Genomic DNA, 18,219 nt, shown 5'->3' on the forward strand with positions numbered 1-18,219 from the left:
TGAATACTGTTTTGTTTATTGCATGCTCAGTAATTTTTAAGACTAGTTGCCACATTTCTCTTCATAATGTTAAAATATTACATTACCCAAGTGTTGCAGGGTTGCAGAGTCACTAACATGGACGGGTGGATAAATTTACCATGTAAATATGTCCAGAAAGTGAGTAAAATGATAAATAAATACTATTTCAGTTTTCAGATGCTTCATGGTGTTTGCTGAGAGCTTCTCATCTCAGCTGTTTCGAGTCACAGCTGTGCTTCAGAGTTGACTGTCTGTGTGTGTTTTTGTGATATAGCGACGGCCGCTGCTCCCCTGAGATCCTGCAGCCCAGCCGAGCCTCGGTTCTGCTCTTATAAATGGAACCGAATGGGACAGATGTTAACCGGTTTGGGTTTGGGCTTTTTTGCATTTCAGGATCGTGCTCATCTGTGCGAAGAGGTCTCTGTGTGCTGCCTTCTCTATCCTGCCGTACGGAGAGAGCTTCTACCTCAGGTAATCAACACACTTCATTCAGCATCAATCTCAGCAGATTGAAGGACTGGGGACGGGGACAAAGGGTTCAAGAAGACAAAGAAAGCCGGCCACAGGAGGAGATAAACTGGAAGATGTCATTTCCTACTTTAAGACAAAGGAAAATGAGAGAGGAAGCAGTTTGGAAAGCTGACATGAAGCCATCTGGGTTAACCTTGGATCTCCCTGATGACTGACGCAAACACGGCGACATAATCGCACATAAACATCCTCAAAGATACCACTTAGTTCTCACACAGACGCAGAGGAGGGGTTATGTAAACTTCATTCTAATCTTCATGCACTTTGTTTCAGGATGATATCTTTTGCACGCCATCACGTCTCGTTGGTGTGATGCTGCAGAACAACAGGAAAACAACCTGATAATTATCATAACCTTACTACTGCCCACACACACACACATGCATACGTGGAAATGGTTTGAACACACACACAGTGGTTGGGGCAGATGAGACGCTTTTGTTTTTTTTTGTTTTTCTGTTTCACCCGCAGAGGGAACGAATTCAGACCTCACATTTTATCAAGTAGCTGCGGTTGTGATCTGGAACTGAAAGGATTCAGCGCTGTGGTTTCTGTGACCTTTCAGGCACAGACACGTCCCACTTTTGTTTTTAGACGCTCTAATGTGCAATCTGTTTACATTTCCTAGCTCGTTGTCTTGAAACTTACAAACTCTAACTTTATGTTTCTCAGTTCCTTGCAGAATGAGTCATGTGCCTTGAAGTTTTTCATTTTTACTAATGACGAACTGAAATTGGATGTGGTAGACCTACAAAGATGCATCAAACATTGGTCATGGTTTTCAAAATGGCTTAGAGATTAAAAAAAACTTCTGAGTGCTGCAAGTCATTTGGGGTTTATCTCCACCAGCTAGATGCTATAAAATTGTCACGTATTTGTCACACACCACCCGAACTGAATCAGTCAGATTGGGTGGAAAGTGAATACGAATATACATGTTTACGTCTTGGAACCCGATCCTCTAAAGGTCTCCGCATATATAAACAAGATCTACAAATGACATGAAAAATGTTTCAAACTGAGGAGAATCGATAAATTTAGTGTGTCTGTCTGTCTTCATGAATATGCAAAACATTTGCACACAGATGTGTCTGCAGTCAGCATGAGGAATAGATACAATGGCAGAGAGTTTGCATGAGGGACCCCACATTTTCACTTCGAGTGGATCTTCCGTGCAAATCAGAGCTGTTTATTTAAACATCTCAGGGTTTCCACCAGTGTTTCATAAGCCTGGCGGGCCACCAGGCTTTACTCGCCCCCCACCACCAGGCTAAGCGTTGTTTGTTTATCTTAAGTGACTTTTTAAAATCAGAATCAGAATGCCTCTTATTGTTCATTTCATTTCAGAAGACCTTAAACAGACAAAAAATAACAAGGTAGACACCAGTAACAGTGATAGCAAAGAGTTAAGGTAGATTTATATACATCAGTAATCTTTAGCAGACAATTCTTCAAAAAGATGATGGCATTTGAGTAGTTTTATTTAACTGTATTTTCTTCAAAATTTCCTTAACATTTTTTAATACAAAAACACGACGGGGCAAATGGTGAACTGCCCATATGCCCCTACCACCAGGCTTATCTAGATTTCCGGGAGAAATCCTGGATCTTATACAGAAAGTATTTACAGAAAAAAAGAAAATCAAAAGTAATTCTTTCATTATGAAATCTAGAAATTTGAGTCTGTATATAAACAGGAACTCTGTCATGCTGTCGCCTGCATTTGTTTCAGTTCCCTGCCTCTTTTTGTGCTTAGTGACCCCACATTAAACCACCCCAGGAGGAGACACTCCTCTGGAAACATTTCCACCACCCTGGAGATGGTGCCGGGACTTGAGGGTTTCCAGCTGGACTCGTATGGGAGGGTAAGTCTCTCCTCTCTTCTTTTCTAACTTGAAGTCATCTATCTTCAGATCCATTCATTTACTTTCTTGTCCCGTCAGTCGGTGTCCTACGCCCAGTTCCTGTACCCCACCAACGCTCTGGTGAGGTGCAAACCGTCGTCAGTCAGCGACCTGACGCTGCAGATCCCCATGTCCAGGAGCACACACAGCATCCCGGGCAGGAGCCACCCGCCCAGCCGCCTGAGCAGCACCGTGGGACTGGACCTGGGTAACGAACGCACACAACAATGCAAATGTAATGCAAAAACAAGTTATTAGGAACAAATCCTGAAACATTAAGTTACTGTCAAGCAAATTAACACATAAAAACTATTATTTTATATTAACTTTGACTTTCAGAGATGTAATCTATTTTATATTGATCTATTTTTACAAATTCACTTTCAATACTTTCACTATTTTAAATATTCCTTAAATGTTTTTTTCTTTTGGTTTTTGACTCGGCTTGAGGTGATGGCGTTAATCTCTTAATTATTTTTGTTTTATTTGTTTTAGTATAAGCACTTTGGCCAACGGTGTTGTTTTAAAGTGCTTTATAAATCAAATTGTAGCTTTTGGTATTAATGAACCTAAAGGATGAAGTTTTCCAGATGTTATTTTGTCCCATTATTTCAGCAGAGCGGGTCTTAAGGTGATTTTCTTTATTCATTTTTTGCCTTCAGTCCAGCTGAAAAAAAAAATCTGCACACATTTTACACAACCTTTTTAAAAAAGACAACTTGAATTGTTTTTATAAATATTTACTCTAGACATTTTGTTGTCATTGAAGGAACCACAATTTTTTTTCTCATTATAGGTTTTAAAATAGTGGAAAAGCACAAAACTTTAGCAAAACCCGTATTGATATATTTTCATCTGTGCTGATGTTGCTGGAAAGTGAAGAAAATAAAACCACATAGTTTCCAACTTGATGATGAGAAACTTAGGTAAAAAAATATTACTGACACTTTCTTATTTCTGTTATGGAAATTCCATTAAGAAAATAAAAAAATGGCTAAAACTTACATTTGTTATATTTAAAAGATTAATTGGTTCTAATTGGGGCATTTTTATCCAAATTTTGGAAGACCTCAGGGTTAGGTGGTGTTTTTTTTATTGTCTTTCTGCAAAATGCATGGAAGGATTTGGCGCAGTGTATGCTACTGCAGTTTATCTGCATTAATGCTGCAACCACAGAAGTGGATCTGAGTTTTCCCAAAGGAAACGGTGAAACCCCAGCACAGGGACCGACTGCAGGGACCTGTTGCTGAAATGAGTCTAACTGTGTCTTTTTTTATCTTCTGTCTTTTGGGGAAAAGAAAATCAGTATTTCTACTCCGTCTGACCACAGTCCATGTTTTCAGCCCAGATATTTCTGAATATCTTTGGAAATCAAAGTTGATTATTGATGAGATTTGTGCAGAACAGTTGAAGCGACTTTGGTGAATATCTACAGTATTTTCTCCCCTAATGAATGTATTCTTCACTCTACTGCAGATAGAAAAATATTAACTTTTTCTTTCAAGTTCTCAGTAGCTCCTTTAAGTGTCTGTACCAAATCATGTTTTCAATCACCTGCTAACGTTACCTGACTTTTATTACATCATCTATGCTCCTCAACGCCCCCTAGTGTTTGTTTATTGTGTTGCAAGGCTGAAAAAGCTCAGTGCCAGCCAGTGGTTTGCAGTCAGTTTGCCACGCTTTAATTTTTCAGATCATCAAACAGATTTTATTATCAGTCAAAGACAAACTTTTTCAAATGATAATTTTGTTTATTAAGAGAAAATCAAATCAATCTGGCTCTTAGTGAAAAAAGTTGTGACAAACCTAAATCATTTTCAGCAGCTGGAGAAGTTTGTTTTACGTTGATGTGGAGGAATTAGAGGTGGATTGTCCTGCTTAATAATCCAAGTTGGTTTTAGTTTGCGTGTTTTCTCAGATTTGAAGAGTAGGATTCTCAGCTTGAGAGCAGGATCTGTTTGACTGTCAGCCTGTGGTACTATTTCCTGAAATGCTGTTTGTTTTACCTCCGATGTAATGGAAACTTCTGTGTTTGTCATTGGTCCACTGAAGATTTTCCCAAAAGTCCTGGGATCATAAAGATGTTTTTTTTTTGGCAAATGTGAGATGCATCTTTGTTTAGTTTTTTTTTTTTTTGGTCAGAAGTCGTTTTTTTCCTTAGAGCTCATAGATGCCGTTTTGTGCCTTTCTTACTGTTAAATTATGAATAATGACCTCATCAGAGACAAATGAGGCCTGCAGAGCTTTAGATGTTGTTCTGGGTTGTTTCGTGACCTCCAGGATGAGTCAGGACTTCGGGAGTCCGACCTCTCCTGGGAAAGGGCACCGCTGTTTCATGGTTCCTCCATTTGAGCAGAATGGCTCTGACTGTGGTTCACTGACTTTTTAACCATTTCTACTCTGGTAGATGTCACTGATGTTATTTCTCATCTGGGCTTTAAATTCCCAAGATTTTTTGCACATAACATGTCAGATTTTGAGATTTCTCACCCATGATGTCAGACTGGTTCTACCTAAAGGATATAATGATTCTAGAGGGTGTGTTCTTAATTATTCATTTTGAAACTACATATTTTGTTGACTCAAGTACACTTTGGTATTAAAATTAGTTTTATCTGAGATATTTAAGACTCTATAATGGACTGGCTGCCTGTCCAGAGTGTAGGCCTGTTGCAGTAAAGAAGAAACCAGTGAATCATATGATAAATTCAAACAAGCTCAATAATTTTCATTTGCATAATTTGTCATTTTTCTCTTTTCTCTCTTTCTATCAGAAACTGAGTGATAAAAGTTTTCAGTATACTGCTTTTTGTTGCAGTATGAGGTTCTAAATGTTTTTAAAGAACAGGGACTTAATTCATTTTCTGTGTTGTTTCTGTTGTTTTGTCTATTTTGGATATTTAAAATGTCTTCCACTTCCAGTGTCCAAGATTATTGATCTTTGAGAATGTGTTCTTGCATTATTATACTATTACATTACATTACTTGAAAATGGTCTTTAAACAACAATATTATTATTTATTGCAATAACGTTATGGTCAAATAAATCAGTATTTGTCTCCAGAAAACATTTGTCTTGCTCCATACGGACCACTGATTTTGAAATTTTAGTTGTAAATTTGAAAATCTCTACATTAACCTGCATCAGAACATTTAATAACTTTAATTTCAGATGTAAATTATATGGTTTTATATATAAGAAGTGAATCCAGGAAGTAAAGCCAGAGGGGCAGGAAGGCAAAAACACAAAGACAGATGAAGGACGCCACTGGAGGAAGTGAAAACAAATACAGGATGGAGGGAGGGACAACAAACAGCTGTGCTGGAGTTTGGGTCAGAGTATATCTCCAACATATGTCACATCCTTTATCTGTAAACACACACACACACACACACACACACGCCGGATTGTTTTAATATAAGACAGCTGTGTGTGTGCGGGTTGAGGAAACTCTAATTTGTGTCAGCATGCACACTGATGTAAGGATGGTATTTTTAGTTTTCCTGTGATGTAATATTTCATCCTCTTAAATCTCAGTTTACATATAAAGTTAAAGATGCCAGAAAATTACAGAACCTCCCTCTGTCTCCAGTTTCTATCTGTTTAGAGGCCCAGCTGCAATAACCGAGCTCATCAGAAGGTCGGCTAACATCTGCATCATGTGACCTCTCTGCATGTTGAGCTGCATATAGTTAAAACAAAAGCAAGATTGTTTAGCTAATACATAAACAAAATGGCCTTTTATTGATCTTATTGTTCTTCATCGTGTGGCAACAGTTTGTGTGCAGAGTCCTCCATCTGGAAAGATGTTTAAAAAATAAGTTCTTTTGCTGTTCCACCTGCAAAATTATTTAAATAATTGTTAATTTAAGGATGTTTAATATGTAGCAGAAAAAATGTTAAGAAATAACATAATTATTGTCATATTTGTTGTAAATGTGCTGAACCCAGCAGGTTTTATGTAGGACTTAGGTTTGGGGATTGGAGGAATTGTGAGCTTGACTGTTATGAATCATTTAATTGTTGATTTGGTCGTGCATTTTGGATCGTTATCACTTGGTTTCATTACTCTAACAAAGGTTAGATTTTTAAATAAAAATGTTTTGGGATATTAGAGAGTCTACAATTCCATGCACTGTAGGGCTGAAACGATTAATCGGATTAATCGATTCTTGAAATAATTGTCAACTTATTTAGTAGTTGGTTAATCATTAACTGGAGGATACAGAATCAAAAAAGGTCAATTGATGAAAGGACAACTGATTCAGAGCAATAACTAAACCAAAACAGTACAAAAAATATATAAAGTTTGCATTTAAGATGATAAAAAAAAAACTTTGTAAAAACTTTTTTACCCAGAACCCCTCAAGTGTCGCCTGGTTCAAATTCTGTAAAAAAAAAAAAGAAAAGAAAAGAAAAAGCTCCTATTAAGCACCTTTCATTATCCAGTTATTAATTATTTAATCCAAAAAATATTCAACATGAGTATTTTCTAGCTGTAGATGCATCCTTTGCCACTAATGATTTAAGCGTTCTCTAAATGAATGCTGTTATTGCATTTTAGGGAATAACATGTTCTTATTATAAAAATTATAAATTATTTGTTTACTTGCATCTTTAAATGTATTTCTGATATTGTGTAAAAAACAAAAGCTTAAGTTGTTCAATGAAAAACCTGCAGAATTTGCCTATTTTTTTTATCTGAATAATTATTTATCATAATATTTAATTTCTAAAAAAGTCATTAGTTGCAGCCTTAATGCAGATTAGGACAGATTCTCCAGCTTTTTTCAATTTTGAAAACAAAATGGCGTCTTTCTTGACCCTTGGATACAGAAAGTGATTAATTACTAGCAATATGTTTGTTTTTGAATGCGTCTGATTCTGTTTTGGTTCAGGTGTGGAAGACGTGTCAGAATACGACCCCAACCTCCTCAGTGACCCCCAGTGGCCTTGTGGGAAACATAAACGGGTGCTGATCTTCGCCTCCTACATGGTAGGAATTCACACCGCTGCCGCATTCAAACGCTGTCCGTGTTATCTATAAGGCGTATTCATATTTTTAGTTTTTTGTTTTGGAAACATCCATTGGTCTCGTCATTCCACATCCCAACGCTTGACACCTTTAGATGATTGATTGCTTTCTGTACACTGCTAGTTTATGAAAAATCTATCTTACTGGATTTAAGGCTGTGTGAATGTGTATAAAGTAAGAGGAATATTTCAGATAATCCGAGCTTTGATGGCGGGGCAGCTGTGGTGTGGCTGCAGCCTCTGAGCCGACCTCAGACTAACATGCTCTGAGCTCTCGGTGTGACGCCAACGCCGCGCTGACCTGCCGGGCGGCTCCAAGACTTCAGCAGCAGATCCTTTAAGCCCTTTAAGTTGAGGTTTGAAGCCTCTGCGTATCAGATTTGCTCCAGCTCATCACTAAACACCTCGTTGGTGGGTCACGGTTTATCCTCACCACCATCAGGGAGACCAGCAGCCGCCCACTGGCAGACAGTTTTTTTTTTAATATATATTTTCTTAATTCAAGTTGAGGTAGTTGAGGTAGTTGAGTTATCTGTACTTATTTATTGAATTCAGTTTATTAATCTTGCATAATTTCTAACAACTATTATCTGAAGGTACTTTACTGGACTAAAAGCTTTGATTTATACATAATTACTGTAATTTCTGGACTATTGAGCAGAAGCAATAAACCAGTTAATCAAATGATTAATTGGTTTAAATGATTAATAAACCAATCTCTTCCTACCAAAAACTGAATGATGAAAGTCTTCAGTCTGGTGCTTTGGTCTAAACTAGTCCTTTTTTGAACAACAATGAACTTTTAAAAGCCTTCAAGCAAAATAAAAACACTGCATCTCCAAAAATATATGACACAATATTGGGCTTGTACCAGTCCAGTCCAGTCCAGTCCAGTCCAGTCCAGACATTCACTGCTGGTTTTCTGTTTTACTTTCAGCTCTGCATTGGCTTACTGCAGTTACTAATTAGGAATATCAAATGGCTCTTTATAACAATGCTGCCTCATAAAATTGATTTCTAAAAGTGGAATAAATACTGGAGTTAGTTACGACACAGCTGGATTTCTGGTTTTTCTAATTCTGAAAAGTGGGGCAAATTAGCAGTTGAATAAAAAAACCTGAAGAAAAGTTGAAAATGTGGAGCCATCATGAGAAACTCGCCTCCTTTACGTCGGTAGAATTATCCTGGAGGCTGCAGTTTAGTTTGATCCCTCTCTTGAGATGAATTAAATGTATGGGAACACACACACACACACACACACAGGCTAATGTCATGCTACTTAACTCCTCTGAGAAGATTAATGTGAGGTGGGTTGCTCTGACACCCACCTCAGAGCAACCCAAGAAGTGTGGGATTATTGTACCACCTTTAAATTATGCCTAATCTGTGGATACATCACGGCATACTCTTACACTTTTACTGACATTTGAATAAACACAGATTTAAGGACGAATTAAGGAAGCTTACCTTCATTCATTGCTGTCTATAACAGGCAGAGGGAACGTAGCATGAAGCTGACATGAAAGCTTGAGGGAAGGATTAGGAGAAAACTGAAGCTGATTTTGTTTTTATGTATGGATTTATTCAGAAAATTACAAAGACTACAATTGTTTTACAAAATTAATACAGTACTTTCCAGACTCAGGGTACATCCCTAAAAAGTCTTAAGTAAAAAAAGGTAAGTTGGCCTTTTAATATGTTAATCACAAATCTTAAATTTTGTCTTGACAGAACTGTGTTTATTTCTTTTTTCTTGCGGGTTTTTTCTGTCAGGCAAAAGTCAAAAGTTGTAAATTTAAAAGTTTTACCGTAAATTTACGGAGTTTTTTTTACAGTGTGGACTGTAAGTCGCGTTACCAGATAAACTATATTTTCCAACTTGTAATCTGGAAAATATGGTAGCTTCTTTATCAGTTCCTGCACTTTGCAGTAGTAGTGATTAGACACTAGATAATGTACAAATATATGAATTAAAATAGGGTTAGCTCAACATTTACAACCAGATCCCTCAATGTTTTTCAGTGTAGCAGCTGCCCCATAATCAGCTTGAGAGAAAAACCTTTTTTTTTTTTTTTGCCATTTCTGTTCCCATGTGAGGGAAAACTTTAGCAATATGCAACACGGCCAACAACCTCTCATGCTTTTCTTTGTGTCGTATCACACAAACTAATAGGAGGAAAACATATTGAAAACAACTGATTTGTTGCAGTTGGAGTGCATAAAGGCATCAGCAGCATGTTTATTTTTGGCTGTAAATCAAGTTCTGATTGTATTAAAGCTTTTTTTTCCCCAGTGGCTGCATGGTCGCTCTGCAATCACTACAGGCCTCACATCTGCATCAAATGATTGATTTCTGCACAGCAGAAAACATAATAAAGCTAATTAATTAAACCAATGGACATATTTTAAATGTGTCAAATGTGTTCATATTCATCTTTTTCATAAATCCCTCACAAAGAAGCTTTATGTGAATAGATGACATCTTTCTGCATTAGCACACTTTATCCTTAAATCAGGTATTCCTTATTCATTTAGAGAAAAAGACGTTTAAATGCAGTTATATTTATGTAAATATAAAAGGCACAAAGACATCCTGTTCTCAAAGATTAGTGCCATTTGTGACATGCATCACATTAAGAGGATTAAGAGGATAAAGTTGCCACTTTGTTCATTAAAATATTGCATCTTTATTTTATTGCTGACCACTTAAATTGTTTTAAGTTGGAAAACAATATGGTCCCTGAATACTTTCAACTTTATTACTAGCATCTAGTTACTAAACTAGATGCTAGTTTGTAAAACGGTATTTTATATTTTCTCTTTTGTAACGTCAATTTACCAAAAAATAAAGTTAATCCCTCAGTTTCTTTGTTTATAAACCAGCTACTATCTTTTTAAAAGTCTACATAAATCTGAGTTGGGCTTTATGAACTTATTTTGTCATTAAATGAACAAAAATACAAATTACATAATTCATATTTCACATTTCAGTCATGCAAAAGATGGAGCACAATGACTTTCTCTAAAGTGAAAAACAATCACGAACAAACAGCGTCATGGAGAGCAGTTTGAGATTTCCACATTGTCCTGAATGTTTCTGTGAACAGTCGTTTCCAATTGTCCTGTAAAATAATCCTTGTAATCCTGGTATAATGAGAGAAATATTTACTCCTCTCAATGTTTACATTCTCCTGCAGTTGTTTGACTGTTCTATACCTCTGCTTACACTCCATCCAGAGATCATCTTTCCTCTGTTTATGCATTTTTTCCCTCATTATGTTCTTTTTCTTTCTTCCTCAGACGACCGTTATCGAGTACGTCAAACCGTCCGATCTGAAGAAAGACATGAACGAGACTTTTAAGGAGAAGTTTCCCCACATCAAGCTCACCCTCAGTAAAATCCGCAGGTAAAGCTGTGGAATATAAACACTTAAACGTGTGTATTTTATTCTGTAAATCGTCTCTGACCGTCCTGGATGTTCTGCCCAGCCTGAAGAGAGAGATGAGTCTCGTCGGGGAGGACTGCGGCCTGCAGCCCGTCACCGTTGCCATGGCGTTTGTGTATTTTGAGAAGCTGGTTCTGCAGGGTCGGCTCAACAAACAGAACAGGTAAATTCAAACCTTTCGTTTCATATTCTTCCTTTTGTTTATTAATGTTTTTGGACTCCACTGTTTCTGCCTTCAGGTCAGTTCCACTCACTCTGCTGCAGAGCTGGGAAATATCTAGTTACATTTATTCAGTTACATTTACTTGAGTAACTTTTTGGGAAAAATGCACTTTTAGGAGTATTTTTACTACACTGTACTTTTACTTGAGTGATTTTATTATGAAGTATTGCTGCTTTTATTTGAGTAAATATTTCTGGATACTCTACCAACTGTGTGTAGGTTCACTGAATGAAAAACAGACCAAGACAGACACACAGCTGCAGTTTTTGTTATGTTTTTATAAATTTTATATCGGAAGGAACAGATTTAGGACATTTTTTGTTTGCTTTATTTTGTAATGATGTTATTTATATTAATTAATTTCATTTTGATCTTTAAAATAACAAAATTTTCACATAACTTTATATTTAAGCCCATCTGAGGTCATTTTAAAATATTAAATGATCGATGATAATTTGATCAGTTATTCATAACTTGAGTAGCCATTTTTCCAAATACCTTTTTACTCTTGAGTAATTTCTTGGATGGATACTTTTTACATTTACTTTAGTGAAAACATGTTGAAGTAGTGCTACTTTTATGTGAGTAAAATCTTATTTTTTTGTATTTTTTTGTGGGTGCTCTACTCATCTCTCCTCTGCTGGAACTCTTGCGCCATCTTGTGGTTCACTTGTTATTAGGATAAAAAAAAACCAAGCTGCTACATTAATTATATCTCTGATAACCAGCTGTGCCTCACTGATTATCTCTGAAATTATATTTTGACATATTAAGGAGTAAAGCTGGGATGATATGACTTAAGAATAAAATCTCTGATTTTTTTCATATTGGATCCAATTTTCAATTTTAATCAATGGTTTGTTGTTGTTTTTTGCTCTCTTTCTTCTCTAGGGTAAGGCTATAAGAATATTTGTTTAACTTTGAAATATAGTCATTATATTGACAGAAAAAGGATGCATTTGTACAAGGAAAAACCCCTGAAAATTATGTGATAAAAACAACAACAATCTGTTTTATTTGGGGGGAAAAAGCTTCCAGAGTTATCAGGATCTGACGTGACCACCTCAGTTTGTTTGGTTCGTTCTTCAAAATAGACTCAATCAAATGTTTACTCAATCATTTCAATGTCCTGCTGCTAATCTGATACTGATGTGTTAAGAGATGAAGTATGTCTATTTATAAATATTTATCTGTAAAACTGGTGTCAAAGAATAACGTCACAAGATGCTCAGTGTTCCTCATTTAATGTTTTTATTTTTCATGTTGTTCTCATGGAGTTACTACTTTATTCTACAAATATTACAACTTTTTTCTTGTAATTTTTAAAAATATATCGCAGCCTAATATTCCATCAAAGAGTTTACCCGAATTTAAAGTGCAAATAAATAGAAGCTGTAAAACTCGCTCGTCAAACAAGATGGCCGCCCTGGGTGTGCTGACATCACTCTGAACTACCGGAACCCGAGGAGTGCGTTGGTGGAAAAAACATCCAGATTTTCCAAAGTTTAAATCATCCAATTTGATTAATCAATAAGATCAAGCTGTACATCCATGATTTAAAGTGACAGAAACCAACATGGCTGCCCCTGCAGACGCCTAATCAACTACCTGACATGTTGTTGTTGTTTTACAGGAAGTTGGTGTCAGCTGCCTGCATCCTTTTAGCTGCTAAGATCAGCAGCGACCTGAAGAAGCAGGAGGTCAAACACCTCATAGATGTGAGTCACACACACACACACACACACACACACACCGGTTGTCATGGCGGTGACTCCCGCCTGCGAGTCAGATCAGGTTGCTCATGTGTTTATATGATTGTTCCACCTGAACAAGCGGAAAAAATCGGACTGGATCGCTGAGCTGCAGAATCTGAACTCTGAACCCGGTTTGCCCATCAGCTGGCGGTGACTCATTTAAAAACTTTAGCTTGAGCAGCTTCTTTTCCTCAGTTCACTGCAAAATACACATATTTATGTGCAAATATCTTAGTGCACTTCAACTAACTGGAAACTAACATTTCAGCAAAATATAGGAACTTGTTTTGAGTAAATAATTATTTTTTTTATTGATGATAAAGTACTACTAGCAGATTATTTCACATGGGGAAAAAGGTTTTATTGTAAGTGGAACTAGTCTCTTTTTATTAATATTAAGGAATTATTTACTTAAACTCTTTTAACTTAGTTTTGTTTTTATCTAGTTTTAACTGGAAACTAGATGAAAAGTACTCTAAAATTGTGTTTTTGCCCGTCCCTCCACAGGTTTTAGCTAAAATAAACTCTTTGTGATTCTCTATCTAGTGCTAAAGAAATTCATGGTTATTTTTGTCTCTCAGCTGGTTGCTGTGAGAAACGTCTCTGAGGAGCCGAATGATGCAAATTTACCCAAAACTTCTCTTATCTTCTCACCAAGTTTATGATTTCCTCATATTTAAAACTCTGTGTGTTGTAAACTTCTCCTTACTCAACAAGCCAGAAGACTTGTTTACAAAAACACAACACAAATTTAGTCTGTCTGCCACAGTTCTTCTCTGATGGTATCGGCACAGAAATTTGAAACAGAAAACTAAAAAGTATCTTAATTTTGCTCCTTCTGCTAAAATGTTACCTACCAGTGTTTCTATAACATGTTTTGTTTTGATTTTATTTGTTTTTATTAAATGTTTGGATGAAAACAGAGAATAAAACATGACATGGGGTAATTGGAAATGTACAGAAATTGAGTTTACCTCTTTATAGGTTTAGATATATATGGAAAAATAAAAATATTAAAGATAAAGGACTGAATTTCTTTCTAAAAATATTTAAAATTCCCAAAGATGGCTGGTCCAAAAAGACAAACTTCTAATGTTTTAAATATTTTATTTAAAAAACATTTAAAACTTTTGATTTTTTGTCTGTTTTTTTAAACTAATGTTTTAAATGTTTTATTTAAGATGGGATTTAAATTATTTGCTTATTTTCATCTTTCATTGTATTTATAATGTTGTGTAAAAAAGGCTTAAGTACTGAAATGAAAAATCTACAGAATGTGCCAGTTTTTATCTGACTAATCATCAGAATAATCAATTACTAAACTAATCATTTGTTGCAGCTGTAAAATAAATAAGTTAAAATATTTGCAATAACACTTTAATGCAAAGATAAAAAGCAACAACACGGCTTGTTGTCAGCAGAAGTCTAATGGCTGATTGAATGAAGATTTACTAAAAACTCTCTAAACTTGAACTGATTCTTAAAAGTCGAACCATTGAATTGAGATTTGTTGTCTGTGCAGAAGCTGGAGGAGCGCTTCAGGATCAGCAGGAAGGAGCTGATTTCGTTTGAGTTCATCATCCTGGTTGCCCTGGAGATGGCGCTGTACCTCCCTGAAAGTAAAGTGTTGCCTCATTACAGGCGGCTGATGCAGCAGCAGCAGGTATAGCGGCGCTTGGCTCAGCGGCACAGCGGCAGTCTGCTGCTCCGTCTTCCACCCGGAGACTCCCAGCACCTTCCACCACCTACACTGTGATGATCCTCACGATGCCTTGCTCAGAGGCGGCTTCCACACCGTCCTCTGAGTGGTGCACAATAAAAACCTGAGAGGGGAACACCAAAGTTACGACACACTGTGACATCACCAAACGAATCATCAGAGAAATACTGAGGCCTGAGAAATTACTGTCCCCAGTATAAACCAGTCATTTTAGATCCAGTTCCTACCAGGAAACTCCCAGTTTGATCCTTAAATTTTTACACACAGTTGTAAAATTTTAAAAAGTTGTTTCTTTGACATGTTAGCAACTCTTCTGAGCGATAAGAAAGACTTATTTCTCCCTAAATTAATTTAAATAACTTAAAATGAACTTAATTTTTCTAGTACCTGAATTCACTAAAACATCGTAACAATAATCAATAAACAAAAAATATAAAATAGAAATAAATACTTAAGGTAAGTATAGAACAATGTCAATTAATTTAGTGGTTTTAGTGAGCATCTTTTCAGTTTAATTATGCTCGAACACACTGTGTGTGATACTGACTTAAAATTTCATCATGATCATTTTTTAAAATTTTTTATAGTTGATTAAATTCCTCAACATGCAGATGTGGCAGTGAGACAGATGTTGACAAAATGAACAATGTACAAAGTTGTAAGTTCCTGCAACAAGAAGGATTTGAGTTTAACAGAATAATTTCTGTTATTTAGTGGGGATGCACCGATCCACGTTTTTCACTTCCGATACCGATATCTGAAGTTTAGTATCGGCCGGTAGTGGCTGAAAAACATTGCTGGATTGACTTTTTTAATCACAGACATAAATCTACTGAATTACAACGTTTGTCAAACATGTAAAAAATAAACTGCTTCAAACCACTAAGAGGAGAATTAAGGAGCACAAGCTTTTAAAACGGTTAACAGGAGAGTTTAAACGTGTCGCCATGATTACTGAGCATTTGACAATCATTTTATTGCACTCCAAATAATCTGATCAGCTGCTGCCAGATGTTGTTTCTGAGGATCAACGGAGGATAATTAGGAAGACTTCCTGGAAAGTTTCAGGATCATCGTCTCCTCCTCCTCCATGTGCTGTGATCGTGTTTATTCATGGACTGAAGGTGTTTCTGGTAGCGCCTGAAAGCGTCATCCACTTTTCTGTTCACACTGAGCTGCAGTCAGAAGCTCCAGCTGTGGAGTTTGGATGTTTAAGTGCCTTTGTGTGGCGATTTCATGCAAAGCAGAGCTGATTCAGTCGTCTTCCTGTCCTGTAATCTGTTTTCCTGCTGTACCGGCAGACGCTGTGATCAGAAAACGTTTCTTCCGCTCTGAACATCTTCCAGCATGAGAAATGCTGCCCTCCTGTGTCCGCTGTCCGGAAACATCTGTAGTGTTTGTGTTGCTTACGGTTATCTCTGAAAAGTGAGTAAAAATGGATATTTTGAGACAGTGAAACAGGAACAAACGTTGTGCTAAACGTCCCATTTAAGGGAAGGAACTCTGTGGCTGCAAACATCCTCATTCTCTGAATCATCACTAAACAAATTCCAACCTTTGGGTTCCTGAGCTGCAGCAGAAAAGCAATAATGAACTCTTGAACTCTTTATTTATTGTTTTTATTGTACAATAAAGGGATGAATCTGTATCCAGACCGAGGTTTCTGTCAGGATGTGTGCAGTTGTTCTTTTCTTCCTTCAAGCTGCAACGTTAAATCGGCTCCTTGAGCTTCTAAATTGGGCATTCTTCCTTTGGCGGCCATGTTGGGGGAAGTCACTTCCTGCTGAGCCTCGGTTATTTTTGCACTTTGCCTTTTTAGCCTCACCTCAGTCTTTATTTTGTCACTAACTAATAATATTTTTCTACATGTGAACAATCTTTATTGTAACCTTGGATGTTTTGAATGAACTGTGTCACAGAAACGTATTTATTGCTAATAATCCGTCAGATAAAGGAGAATCATGTGCGAGCAGATATACGTAGCTGAAAATTACTCCAAGTACAACCCGATTCTGATTCTGGTTCTGATTCTGATTCTGGTTCTGATTCTGCGTTGTTAGGCTGACATCCATGTTCTTCCACTTGTGTTTTTTCTGTTTTGTGTTAAAGAAAATGTGTTTGTTGGAGCAGGAGAGACGCTTCCTGTACTGCAAAAACACAAAGTATTTTTGTGTAGTTTCTAGTGCAAATATCTTGGCACACTTGGAATAAAGTAAAACTAATAAGTAACTTTTCAGCAAGATATAGGAGCTTGTTTTACGTCAATAATTTATAGTTCTTGGCAAATGATTTCTCTTGTAACAGGGGAAATATATCTTGTTACAAGTTAAATAATCTGCCAATGTAACAAGTACTTTTTTAATCAATATTAAGAAATTATTCACTTAAAACAAGATCCTACATCTTGCTGAAAAGTTACTTAAGTTAGTTTTGTCTTATTTCAAGTTTCCTAAGATGTTTGCACTAGAAACTAGACAAACATTTCTCTACAGACCAAATGTTTCAATTTTCTTGTCTAATCTGGAGGTTTCTGCAGCTCCACCATCAGTTTCAGCATGCTGATTTCTGTTTTGTTTTTTTTAGCCTGTCCCTGTTACGTTTTACATCAATTTTTGTGCTTCCATGGGTTGCAGTTAAAAAATTAAAACCATGGTGAGGATTCCTCTCCTGCTCCAGCTAAAAGTGCAGAATAATCTGCAGTCTGCTCACTTAATGGACAGCAGTCAGATTTTTAATCAATTAAGGAAAATAAATTAGCTTCATACAGAAGGTATTTGATTAAAATATTTAAAAAAAACACTTCCGCAATTTTAAATGGTTATTTTGCCGAATCAGGTTAGCAAACACTATTTTTAACCTTCTGTTTTCCTTCAGGCAACAAAAATGACAATTTTCTGTTATAAAGTAACCAAAAATCTCTAAATATGGCCATAAAGGCTGAAGTCGTTTTCTCTACATTAGAGAAGTTTTATTTTTGCAGCTTTTATTCTCTCAGTTGACCTTAATTCTTTCCTATGTTGTGCCACAGCCTCATTTGTTTTATTTAGTTTATTTTTGACTCTTCTTCCAGCACTGAAATACTGTAAAGGGAAATATTTATCAAGTGTTTGTCTTCTGTTTCTCTCTGTTTTCATTTTAACTTATTTCTACTTTAAGCTGACATGCGTTCTTTTTGTTTTTATGTAATTACCAGTTTATTTCGACAGCAATATCACATGAGTGGAAGTTTTTGCAGTGTTATTTTCAGCTGCCAGTTTCAGTGAAACACATTTATTCAGTGCGTGAGAACGGCTGCTGCAGTGGAAATGAGTGCAGTTTTCTCTGCAGGACAGTTTGGTTTTCTAATTTGTCTTGCAAAACATGGAGACCATATACTGTTAGAAAATGCAAATGTTTAATGTCAAATTTATTTTCATTAAAATATTTAAATTTACTGCTTTTTATTGTCACTTTTGTTCCAGATTTTATCATCTCAGCAAAATACTGTTTTTCGGTTTTGGGTTTTATTTTTTTATCAAACAATTACAAAATGGTGTCATCGACAAAAAATAAATAAAAATACTGTTGGTGTAGATGGAGTATCCA

General features: G+C 36.3%; 1 protein-coding gene across 1 annotated transcript in view; it reads left to right on the top strand.

The window, feature by feature from the left end:
* Positions 1-18,067, top strand: part of LOC116717731 (CDK5 and ABL1 enzyme substrate 2-like) — a 40,846-nt gene extending 22,779 nt beyond the window's left edge. Inside the window, exons 3-10 of the mRNA XM_032559313.1 lie at positions 415-492; positions 2,309-2,417; positions 2,496-2,664; positions 7,356-7,453; positions 10,792-10,898; positions 10,981-11,100; positions 12,794-12,878; positions 14,437-18,067. Of these exons, the coding sequence (XP_032415204.1) occupies positions 415-492; positions 2,309-2,417; positions 2,496-2,664; positions 7,356-7,453; positions 10,792-10,898; positions 10,981-11,100; positions 12,794-12,878; positions 14,437-14,583 (913 nt within the window). The 3' untranslated portion in view covers positions 14,584-18,067. The remainder of the gene's footprint in view (positions 1-414; positions 493-2,308; positions 2,418-2,495; positions 2,665-7,355; positions 7,454-10,791; positions 10,899-10,980; positions 11,101-12,793; positions 12,879-14,436) is intronic.
* The last annotated feature ends 152 nt before the right edge of the window (positions 18,068-18,219 follow it).

This window comes from Xiphophorus hellerii, chromosome 1, assembly GCF_003331165.1.
Source record: "Xiphophorus hellerii strain 12219 chromosome 1, Xiphophorus_hellerii-4.1, whole genome shotgun sequence".
Taxonomy (NCBI): domain Eukaryota; kingdom Metazoa; phylum Chordata; class Actinopteri; order Cyprinodontiformes; family Poeciliidae; genus Xiphophorus; species Xiphophorus hellerii.